This window comes from Chinchilla lanigera, unplaced genomic scaffold, assembly GCF_000276665.1.
Source record: "Chinchilla lanigera isolate Chin_1 unplaced genomic scaffold, ChiLan1.0 scaffold00088, whole genome shotgun sequence".
Lineage (NCBI taxonomy): Eukaryota > Metazoa > Chordata > Mammalia > Rodentia > Chinchillidae > Chinchilla > Chinchilla lanigera.
Genome location: NW_004955489.1, coordinates 2,458,858 through 2,470,387, shown reverse-complemented (window position 1 = coordinate 2,470,387; position 11,530 = coordinate 2,458,858). Strand labels below are relative to the sequence as shown.

Below are 11,530 nucleotides of genomic sequence, written 5' to 3'. Positions count from 1 at the left end.
TTTATTCTCCATTGTTTTGCGGTTAGTTTCCATGTATCATTCCTAAATTCTCATAGAGTTCTTTTCTCTTATTTTAATTGATTTGGCTACCCAATAGTTTATTTTATTAATTTTGTTGTCTATTGAATTATACCTTTCCCCCTGTACACATGCACACACACAAGATCAAGCTTCTGAATTTATTTATCAAGACTACTCAGGATTCTAACAACAAAATGTTTGCCTCTTTGTCTTGTTTTTTCTAACCATTTTTTAGAAGTTTGCTTGAAAACTGATGAATAGGTAAATTATTTTTAATCATCCTTTTCTGAGTAATGAAAATGATTACAGCTGTGAGAGTCCCTTGAGCTTGCCTTGGCATTACATCACTGATTTGCTCTTAAAATTCCCATTATTATTGTCTTCAATGAATTCTTAGTTGCAGACTGGATTCCTCTACAGAGTCCACAAAAAAGAAATGTATCCAAACTTAGGCAGTTCACCACACTAAGAAACATCTGGAAGATGATGGCCACCACTCTGAGCACTTCTTGCAACTGTAGAGGCCAAAAGTAACTTGTATTCATCTCATGATATCTCAATAAATTTATTTATTTATTTGGAGGGAGTGTTGAGACAGGGTCTTGCTATATAGTCCAGGCTAGCCTTAAACTCACTTTGTAGCCTAGGTTGGCCTCAAACTCATGGCGATCCTCCTGCCTCAGCCCCCTGAGGGCTGGGGTTACAGTCATGCACCACCATGCCTGGCTTCTTTCTGATTTTCAGTGGAGTCCAAATGTAGCTACTGTGTAGAATTTCCTGTTACAGCTTCCTGTCTTCCCAGCCCTCTAGCTCCCTAGCTCCCAGGACCCTCTCACTCTTCTCTAACAGTATGATTGTCTTAGCAGTTGTCTTATGTGGCCACCCTGGGCTCTCCAGCCCTTCTCCTTGGCTCGTTCCCATGTGTGCAGCTCCTTCCCAGAGTCCTGGGCCAGGTCTCTCCCATTGAGCAAATGTCTTGGCTTGCGCTCCAGCACCGAGAGCCCATCCTCTGTGTTTTCCTGCCACTTTCTCCTCAGAGAATAGAGGAAGTAGCAGCAGCAGTAGCGACTAGGACTCTAACTCCTCCCACGTTAACAAATCTTACCACAGCTACTTAAAAGTCTCATTACTCGTCTCGTGGGTGTCAAACTTTAGAATGCACAGGGGCCGCATAAACTATCCAATTACCACAGTGACGGGCTCACTCAGATAAGGTGAATTACAGGATACAGCTCTCAGTGAGCTTGTCCCAATCCAGTTCCCTTTCCACTGTTTTATCCTGAACTTCTTGGGAATTTCCTAAACAGATCATTCAAATTAGTTCCTTTTCATTTTCCCTCCTAGTTTGACTGGGGCAATATTTTTTACAAGGTTGTGCCTGCTATCCCTGCCTTCTTCCCAGCTATCCACCTTTTTATCCCTCCTCATTGTTTTAAGTGGAGCAAATTCAGAGTGGACCTCTGTCTAGAATTCTGCAAAAAAAAAAAAAAAAAAAATCCAGGTATTTTAGGAGAGCAGAATCTCTTTCTACCACCAGGACTGGGAAGAGGCGACTAAAGTAAAAGAAAAATCCTTACACTGAAAACTCTCTGAGATGTATGAAAACCTGTACTGAGAACAAACATCTCTTCCAGGTATTACCACCAAAAAGGCATTTTTTCCCCCAAAGGAACTACAAGGTTTCGATCTAACCTAGAGGTGGGTCCTTGTCTGATCCTGGAAACGGATCTGAACTTGAAACTTTCCAAGCTTTCAGAGCAATCCAGTAGCAGGAGCAAGGGTGGCTGGGGTGCCCTGCAATGGGAGGAGCTCCAGGCCCAGCCCTGGAGGCCCCAGGGCTCAGGGGCCCACTCAGATTGTGCCAGAGAGCAAGAGAGGGGAACTGGGGTTTGTGAGCATTGTGGCTTCTGTTTCCTGTTTCAGCAAGGTTGCTGTGCAAAAGAAAGGCCGCACCAAGAAGGGAAACACTAAGGGGGCCCAAGCCATGGACTGAGAACTTGCATTTTACCCAGCTGCTGCAGTGCTCCACTGAGACCAGAGCCACGACCTGCCAGGACTGACTGGAGCTTTCTCCTGACCAGCCTGGGACCTGGAGGTAATTGAGAAGGATGTTTTTGTGTCCAGACTTAGGACCTCCAACTTGGAGTGGGGCAGAAGGTGCTCGGTCAGTTAAGCTTCCCTGGGTGAAGAGAGAGATACAGGGGTGGAGTGGTTTAAGAGTACCACAGTGGGAAGTAACCAAGAGAGGGCCCTATACTGAAGGCCTGAGGTACCACCCAGGCCCAGGGATACAGCGTCTCTGCTCCATCCATGAATCAGATTGGAAGTGTGTCATATGACTTGGGCTTTAGACTATGTAGTGAGCATGGCATGAATTTTTTTATTTGTTGTTTTGTTGTTTTGAGACAGGGTTTCTCTCCATAGCTTGGGCTGGCCTTGAACTCTCTATGTTGCCCAGGCTGGCCACCTCTTGCCTCAGTCTCCCAAGTGCTGGTATTACAGGTGAGCACCACCATATCCAGCCAGAGGGGAGAATTAAATGGCCTTTCACAGTTCCCTTCAAGGCAGGGTTTCCTATAACATGAAGTTGTCTTTCTGGCAGCCAAGGACAGGTCCCTTCCCCTCAGTCTACACTGAGACCAGGACAAGAAAGGCCAGACCCATGCAAGAAGCCATGCATTCATTGTCTGAGTCACAGATGTGGCCAGGAAGTAGGAGTACAGACAACAAGTCAGAGTCAGACGAGGGGTAGCACCCTCATCTCTCCTTGTGACGGCAAGGAGAGCCTCCCCTAGCCGGTACTGCCTGTCCCCCCAGCCTCCAATTAACTCAGAGATGCCAGAAAGCCTGGACAGAGGCCAGTGAGCTTTCCCTGAATCTACAAGAACCAGTTCCTTCTTCTACAGCACATCCCTGTCCAGCAGGCATCACGTATAGCTTATTTTGAAGCACATCAGAATGGTCAAGATATCTCAGAAAGCTGGTTATAGTTTCACTCAGCTGTGTCACACTAAACTCTACCAGGCCCCAGGATCTAGGAACACGCCAGTCTCAGGCCCAGTGTCTGGCCCTGAAGTCCCGGAGAGCAGAGTAGCCATGTTCCAAAGGACTTGCAGAAAGCCTAGGTCAAGAGCGCAGAAACCTGATGTCAGGCGTGTTTTCTACCCACAGGCCTTTCCTCGTCACAGTCAGAAGGGAGGGTGATTCTCACCATGGGGCATCTGTCTCCACTACACAGCCTGTGGCTAATGTGAGGCCAAGCAGGGAGGGACTTCACACTCTACATTTTAATGGTGTGATATGGGCAGGCCACCCTCCCCTCTTCTGGAACTTTCTGCTTGGCCTAATTGAGATGGTTATTGCATCCAGACCACAGAGCAGTCCTCTCTCCTTGTGGCCCAAACCAGAGGTCAGGGGAACCAGAGACGTAAAAGTGATTTTAGGCTTATCCCCTCCATCTGGAAAACAGTGTAATCCTTCAACAAGAGAGAGGTTCAGGGGATTAGAGGAAAAGATCAAACATTCTTGTTCCTGAAAGCACTAGTTTAGCTTGGGGCCTTTGACTAACAGCACCAAGTCTTCAATATCCAACACCAGCATAGGGATAATATTTTAAGCTTATCATTATAAAAAGTTCACACTTATAGTGCCATGTGCCAGTTGCATGGTGGAAATTTTGTCATTGAATCTCATAATCTTTCCAGGCAGGTGTTAACCCCATTTTATAAATGAGGAAACAGACTTAGAGATGTAATGACTTGTCTGAACACACACACAGTGCAGTGCAGTGCAGGGCCAGGATGAGTCCAGAGGGTCCTACTCCAGAGCCAGGGCTCTCCTCCACCACTGATGTGCTAGAAGAGCCAGGAGTAATGGCTTATGAGGTGCCACAAATACAGGTTCTGGATTTGGAGTTCACATGCACTTAATCCCAAGTCTCCTCCATTTGGTCACTTATAACTTGACAGGGGTAAGCTCCTCAGAGTCTTTTCTACATTTTGAAATAAGGAAATGGAAAGATGCAAAGTCCAGAGACCTTACCCCAGGAGTAGGAGAGAGGAGACAGCCATTCAGAGATGTTGACAACTTCACAATCACTCACCAAGCCTGTACTCCCCAAGCCCAGAGCTGTCCCCCCAGCCCTGCAGATCCAGGCAGTTGACAGTGCCCAGAGTTTGGCCACATCAGACTTCTCCCACACAGTGAGACTGCCCCACCCATGACCCCTGAGAATGACCAGAGAAAGCAAGAATCCTTTACAGAATTCCAGACTGAACCAGAGTAGGCAGCAAGGTCCCCATAAAGGGGCAGAGAGACGACTACCTGTTGAGTCTGTTTGGCCTATAAATAAACCACAGGGGCCAGAGCTGGCAAATGCTCGCTGGCTAGTGAGGCCTCAAGATACCCTCTTCTGACCTGCCCAGGAACTAAGTCCCAGGACAGCGTGATGAGGTCACGGGTGGGAGCAGAGGCAGCAGCTGTGAGGGGGAGTACTTCTTCCTTCATCAGTCCTGGTGACTCCAGCAGGCAGAGTACAGAACTTCCAATGCCCAGGATTCAGCTCAGCCAAGTCCAACCCCAACTCATCAAAGCTACCAGAGGGTTCAGGAGAGTTACCAAATTTCCAGAAGGTAGGTGGGAAAGAGAGGGAAAGCACAGAGAAGGAAGGCAGCAGGGGTTAGGGCCTGGGTGCTACATGTACAGCAGGTAAAGCTGCGCAGAGGGGCATCAAGGCCGGCCTCTCTGCCAAGGCTCACTCCCTGAGGACTTGTGGTTACTGCTTTTGCTTGTTTGTTTCTTTGTTGTTTGTAAGAGCTTTGCTGAGGTATAACCCGTGTGTTTACTGTTTTAGACAGCATAATATGTGTCTTACTAAGGAAAGCAGACTTGGTACCAGACTTAGCCTTGATAGGGAGGTGATCTAAAAAAAAAAACTACACTCCAAGATGTTCTGAAGTGGGTTTGGACCAGCACTGGCCATGTGCCAGATGACTGGACAATACTGGTTTGACTTGCTCTGTGCCTGAGAATCAGAGCCCAGTCCTGGGCAGGCGGTAGGTGCCCACGGAGCAAAGCAGGACAGAGGAATCTGGGAGGGTTTCCCTCCTAAACCTGGCCAGGCCAGGCTGCTAAGGGCCAGGCAGGAAACAGGGTGCCAGTCACAGGCCTGGTCACTTCCTAAGGTTGGTGGGGAGTGTAATAGGTGGGGGCAAGACAGCAGTGAAGATGCCAATTTTCCTTGTGGGTTGCAGGAGGGGCCGGGGGAGGGTCCACCTGTTTGTTTATTAAATCTAGAAAATGGAGAACTACAAATACAAAGCCATCCAAGCTCACTGGGACCTCTGTCAATCACTTCTTGTGTCCCCCTGACTTGTAGGCATGGTAAGATGTTTAGTCAAAGAAGCGTCAGCCAGAGACTCCCTTCCACCTTACTGAGGGGGGCACAGGCCAGAGAAAGCCAGCATTCGCTTTTGTCAGATTTTATTAGCTCACTAAGGACTGGGCCCAGGAGTCCTAACTCCCAGCATGACACCACTGTGTCCTCAGCTGTCCACCCACATGGCTGCAGCACTCTGCTACTCTGCACCCCTAACCCCCCCACACCATCTGGGGAGATAGTCATTTTTCTGCCCATCTTCTGACTCCTCCCTCTTGGCATCTGGCAGATTCAGGCAGCTATTCAAGGAGCTGGAAGCCAAGCACAACAGGTGTTCGGGAGGGCGTCATGATCAGCCCAGACCCCAGGCGCTCCCTTGGCGTGGCTCGGTGGGCTGAGAGCTACGAGGCGAAGTGCGAGCGGCGGCAGGAGACCCGGGAGAGCCGCCGCTGCCGGCCCAACGTGACCACTTGCCGCCAGGTGGGGAGGGCCCTGAGGACCCAGCAAAGAGAGCAACTGCGGAGAGCTCGACAACTGCAGTTCTTCAGGAGGAGGAACTTGGAGGTAGAGGAGAAAGGCCAGGCCCAGCGTCTCCGGGCCAAGGAGCAAGGCCACTCCAGGAGGCCAGGACAGGCAGCTGTCTTCAAGGAGTCTTTGTCTTCTTCCAAGAGGACTGCTCCCCTTGAACAGCAGGTGGGTCATGTCCGGGACACACTGCTCTGTGGGGGTGGGGAGAACCAAGAGGGTGAGTGGGCTCAAGGTCACCAACAAGTGCTCCATGGTAAGTCCTTTCTTCCCCAGCCATACAGTAAAGTCTCCATTAGCCTCTCACTCATTCAGAGATTCTGGTTGTGCTGACTTCGTTTGTTTAGCTCTTTTTTGTATTGCACTTGCCTTTTAGTAGAGAAAAAATAATTCCAAAAACCATTTCATAGCTAATGCCAGTATCAGTTTGAATTTTGGCAATCTACACATATCTTCTACAGCTACCTCACAGCCTTCATTCACCCATCACTCATCAGATATTCACTGAATGCTCATTATATGCCAGGTCTGTACGCAGCCGGTCCTCTTCCCCAAAGACACGTGTGTGTGCGCACACATCAGTCCTCCATCTTCTAAGGCTGTTGTACCCACGCATCTCTCTTCTCTCTTGTATACTCCCAGTTTAGTAAATTCACTCTGCTGAGGTCTCAGAGGGTCTAGGGGGCTTCTGCTGGGCTCTGCAGGCTACCTCTTCTGCTCTGTGGGCCTGTGAGGTTATAAATCCCCCAACCTTCTGGACTGGTTTCACAGAAGACAATTTTTCTGGCATTGGCATGGGGGCAGGGATCACATTCCTATGAGAACCCAGTGCCACTGCGACCTGACAGGAGGCAGAGCAGAGCTCAAACAGTAATGTGAGCAACAGGGAGCGGCTATACACACAGATGTAGCTTCCTTGGCTTGCTCACCACTCACCTCCTGCTGTGCAGCCCAGTTCCTAACAGGTTGGGAACCCTGTCATGAAGGGCCCTGTAGGCTATTCCCAAGAGGAGCCATGCTGGCAAAAAGCAGGGTATGTGGAGATGACCTCAGCTGCAAACTCTGTGAGCGCATGAACCGGGCTGTAAACACCCTGGCAGGCGGGGTGGTCATCTGGGCTCCCCGACAATGCCTGCCACTGTGCTGTTCCAGAGCAAGGTTTCTGCTGGGGCTTCCCCACAGTGGATCTGACCTGTGCAAGGGTCAGGTCTGAGGAAAGAGCCTAGGGGCTGACTGCCCAGACAACAACTGGGCTGTGGATATAGTGCAGCGGCACAGCGCCTTGCGGGCCAGCAAAAGGTCCTGAGTTCAATTACCAGCATAAAAAAAAGACAACTGTCTGCTTTTTAAGGCAAGGAAGCTTCTGAATGCCTTTTTCAGAGAAAAAAAATATCAGGACAAAGAGAACCAGAAAATACAAATAACTAAAGAACCCCCTGCCTATGAATTACTTAAGGTTTCATGCGGATTCGCTGCTCCCTTCTGGATACCATGGACATCTCTTAACCTTCTAGGGTCTTGCTGCCAACATGGACGTTTTCAGTGTGCAAGAGGAATTGTACACGGCTGACTATGACCACCACTGCCCCCCTGCCTGGCTCCCCACTCTGCTTCTCTTCACAATGCTGTGGCCACCCAAAGCTACCCCTAAAAAGGAAGCCATCCGCAGACATCGCATGGACAGGAGGCCCAGACGCAGAGCAGGCAGGGTATGAAGTCAGGTGCTCCCCGCCCAGCAGAGCAGTGCTCCTTCTGCACCGTCACACTGGCTGTGTAAGCGACTGAGACCGAACAAAGGACTGCAGTGAGAACGACTGCAGACAAGACCCACTGCCCAGCTGCCTGGCCTGCAGAGGCCCCGTCCCACTACATAGGACAGGGAAGAGCAATGGCAGCCGCCACCTGGTGGCTCTGAAAGCCTGCATGAGTTACTGTGGGTGGCTTGACTGGAAATATCATCTTAGTCCATTTGACTCTGTAAGAAATTATCACAGACAGGGTGCTTAAATGATAGAAACTTACTTCTCAAAATTCTAGAGGCTCGACGTCCTGGATCAAGGCTTCAGCAGATGCTGTATCTCATGAAGATGCTTTTCTGGACATGCAAATGGCATTCTTCTCCTTCACATGGTGTAAAACAGAGACATAGGGCAAACTTTCTCATATCTCTTTTTAGAAGGGCACCATTGAATTCAAGAGGTCCCCAACATCATATGTAACCCATTTCCAAAGTCTCCACCTCTAACACCATCACATTGGGTGTTAGAATTTTGGGAGTGGGGGGAATTAGAATATGGGAATTTTAGAGGGACACGATCATTGTTTCATCTTTCTGCAGTCATCTGGCACATCTTCCAACAAGCTCTGGACAGTGGCTCTCAGCATCTCTCACTTGCTTTCCAGGTGACAGGGACCAGCTCCGAGGTCCTTTCAATACAGTGTCATTCTCCCTCAAGCGTCCACAGGGATCTGGCTGAGCGCTACTTCTCACAAGTGGAGGCCCCTCCACCACAAGACTCTCACATCACCAAGCCTCCCAAACGCCATTGCGGTAAGGGCAGAGCTCCCTCATCCAGCAGGGCCTGCAGAGAGCTCTGCAGCAGTGGGGAACCCCTGTCCTTCCCTAACGCCCTCCCTGCCTCCCCACGGCTTCTGAGTCACCTTTCCCTCCATCTCTCAGGCACTCAGACAAAGGCAGAAGATACACAGCCAACAATTAAGAATGATGCCAGTCAGCAAACCAAGTGAGTGCCTCACTTTCCCAACCCTAGCCCTCTCACACCTCATCTACTCCTCTCTTCTGAATTTGGTGGGGGAGGTGATGGGAGTTCAGCCCAGGGCCTTCACACTGAGCTACATCCTCAGCCCTTTGATTTTTAAATTCTGAGACAGGGTCTCACTAAGTTGCTAAGTTGCTCAGGCTGGGTTCAAACTTTGGCAATCTTACTGCCTCAGCCTCCCTGACTGCTAGGATTATAGGCATGCACCACCATGTTCAGCTTCTCCTAAATGTTTACTTCAGTCCCTCTACCCAGCATGCGCAGAAAGCAAATACAATGACTATCTACATCCACCTTAATTTAAAAAGAGGAAGCCTGCCCCAAACCCAGAAGGGTCCCAGAGGCAAGTGACCCACTCCCTCCACCACAGGACTTGCTTGATTCTTTAGTCCATTGTCTTTTCCCCTCTTCTCTTTCCAGTTACGGAGTTGCAGTTCTGGATAAGGTAAAATAATCCTTACTTCGATTGGATTCGATGGTATCTGAGCTCTGACATTTTGGTATCCACTATAAACTCAGGCTAGGGTGGGAGGACACTCTTCCTGGATGGCAAGAGAGTACCATGCAGAGACATGGGAATCAGAGGGCCCCTATCAGACCCTGGCAGAAAACATGCGCTCAGCACAGGCCAGCACAGGCCTTTGTCCTATGCTAAAGGACTTCAAGGGCCTACAGTCTTTTTGATACAGGTTTTCTTTCTCTCTAGGAAATCATCCAGCTTTCTGAGTACCTCAAAGTAAGTGACCTCTCCACTCAGCTTCTCCATTCACCTACCACCTTCTCTAGGCTAATCTTACCTCTTACATGTTTTGCCCCACAGGAGGCCCTGCAAAGGGAGCTGGTCCTAAAACAGAAAATGGTGATTCTCCAAGACCTACTATCTGCCTTGATTCGGGCTTCAGACAGCTCTTGGAAGGTAAGGGAATGAAACTTTGAACAAAGCTCCTGGGTTTCTAGGTGTGCTCATCTTATTTTTCTTCCCTTCCCACCCAACAAGAGAAATGCTGCCTGACCCCTGAAGAGAGGGTTGGAAAGGGGCAAGCAGTGGGGGTGTCATGCTTGGACCTCAAGTCAAACGGGTCACAGTAAATACATGGGTCATCAGCTGAGGGTCTTGCTGCGATACCCAGGAAATCTCAGAACCAAAAGTTGAAATAAGGACTACTTTTTAATCTGTGAGGCTCTTTCTTCCAGTAGCTTACATTACTGAATATGGTAAATGTGAATGGGTTTTGTATGGGATTCACATCAATATCCACTGAAGCCACCCTCACTACTCCGCTCCCACTACTCAGTCCAGACATGCGTGGCAGTGTGGGAGGGACCTGAGACCTCTCCTACTGTCCATGAGGAAGAGCTCTCAGAAGGGTTGAGTGACTTGCACAAAGTCACAAAGCTAGGGGGCAGCAGAATGGAACTAAGTCAAGCCTCTGACTTTACTCCAGTCATTCCACAAATATTCACAGGTTATGTTCTTCCCATTGAGCACAGGGCTTACACAGGAACAACAAGACTTGTGGCAGGGACCCTGATTTTAAAGAGCACACAGTTTTCTAGGAGAGACCACACAATACAAATACTATAACAAATAAATGTTTTTAGGGTGCAGTAGACCACAAGAAGGAAAGAGTAACTCCAGAAAGGGACATACAGGCAAATATTTACAGTTATAGAAGCATTTGCCAGGCAAAGGGAGAAAGAGAAACAGGATCCTACAGAGGAGACACAGTATAGGCAAAGACCTCGAGGCATGATACGTAATCCAGTGTAATGGGTCTCTGGCTATTTTCATCTCAAAACTTCTTTTGATTTTTTGGTGGTTTGGGGTTTTTTGTTTGTTCCGTCTTTTTGTGACAGGGTCTCACTATGCAGTTCAGGCTGGCCGTGAACTCACTTTGTAGGCCAGGTTGGGCCAGTGATTCTCCTACCTCAGCCTTCCAAGTGCTGAGGTTATGGGTGTACGCCACCATGCCCAGTTCAAGATTTCTTTATACTATTTAATCATTAAAACTTTCAGGGGGCTGGAGATTTAGCTCAGCGGCACAGTGCCTGCCTGGCAAGTGCAAGGTTGTGCGTTCGACTCCCAGTACCAGAGAAAAACAAAAACAAAAAAACAAACAAAAAAAAATTTCAGATAACTTTTTATATTTAACATACTAAAACTTACCATGTTAAAAATTCAACCAGAAATTCAGTAATATTTATTAATTTTAAAATAACAACGATAAGCTATCTCATGCTAACCTTAATTATATATTCTATGAAAAATAACTTTCAGAAATAAAAAATAATGAGGTGTGGCATTGCTTTATGCTTTTGCAAATCTTCCTAATGTCTAACTGAACAAAAGACAGCTAAACTCTCATACTTGCTTCTGAATTCAATGTGTTACAACACATTCTCTTGGTTGAAATATATGAAGAAAATTCAATCTTGCACAGACACGCAGTTGGAAAAGGGAAGACCTTGCAGGTCCCTAAAACAGTCTTTGGAACCTGCAGGGGTCCTCCGAGCACACTCTGAGACCCATAGGTATGGCGAGTTACAGGGAGTTGAGGCCAGCAAAGCCTAGAGCACCCAGGACAGTGAGGCACAGCATGAGACCGCACAGGCCCCTGGAGACATCTCCCCCGCCAGGTCTGAGCTCTGAGATGTAACAGGTAGGCATAGAACAAAGCCAGGACTGCAGTGATACACAGGGCTTCCTGGGGCAGGGATGTCGCTCTGTATAAAGCACTTGTCTAGCATGTGGGCCCTGAGTTAGATCCCCAGTACCACAAATATAAAAAATAAAGAATGTGCATTCACAGAAGACTTCCTAGCTCAG

General features: G+C 48.5%; 2 protein-coding genes across 7 annotated transcripts in view; one reads left to right on the top strand and one right to left on the bottom strand.

Moving 5' to 3' along the window:
* Positions 1 to 1,704: 1,704 nt before the first annotated feature.
* Positions 1,705 to 11,530, top strand: part of Traf3ip3 (TRAF3 interacting protein 3) — a 26,365-nt gene continuing 16,539 nt past the window's right edge. For 2 of the 6 annotated variants that reach the window (XM_013504476.1, XM_013504480.1), the window contains exons 1-8: positions 1,706 to 2,116; positions 5,688 to 6,091; positions 7,438 to 7,632; positions 8,327 to 8,474; positions 8,604 to 8,667; positions 9,124 to 9,148; positions 9,410 to 9,439; positions 9,524 to 9,619. In XM_013504476.1, coding sequence (XP_013359930.1) covers positions 5,747 to 6,091; positions 7,438 to 7,632; positions 8,327 to 8,474; positions 8,604 to 8,667; positions 9,124 to 9,148; positions 9,410 to 9,439; positions 9,524 to 9,619 — 903 coding nt within the window. In that variant the 5' untranslated portion in view covers positions 1,706 to 2,116; positions 5,688 to 5,746. Of the gene's footprint in view, positions 2,117 to 5,687; positions 6,092 to 7,437; positions 7,633 to 8,326; positions 8,475 to 8,603; positions 8,668 to 9,123; positions 9,149 to 9,409; positions 9,440 to 9,523; positions 9,620 to 11,530 lie in introns of all 6 variants that reach the window. The other 4 variants (XM_013504479.1, XM_013504477.1, XM_013504478.1 and 1 more) reach the window with 4 other exon arrangements.
* The window catches only part of LOC102023042 (chromosome unknown open reading frame, human C1orf74), a 22,822-nt gene continuing 18,931 nt past the window's right edge, over positions 7,640 to 11,530 (bottom strand). The window contains exon 3 of the mRNA XM_005404537.2: positions 7,640 to 8,044. Coding sequence (XP_005404594.1) covers positions 7,986 to 8,044 — 59 coding nt within the window. The 3' untranslated portion in view covers positions 7,640 to 7,985. The remainder of the gene's footprint in view (positions 8,045 to 11,530) is intronic.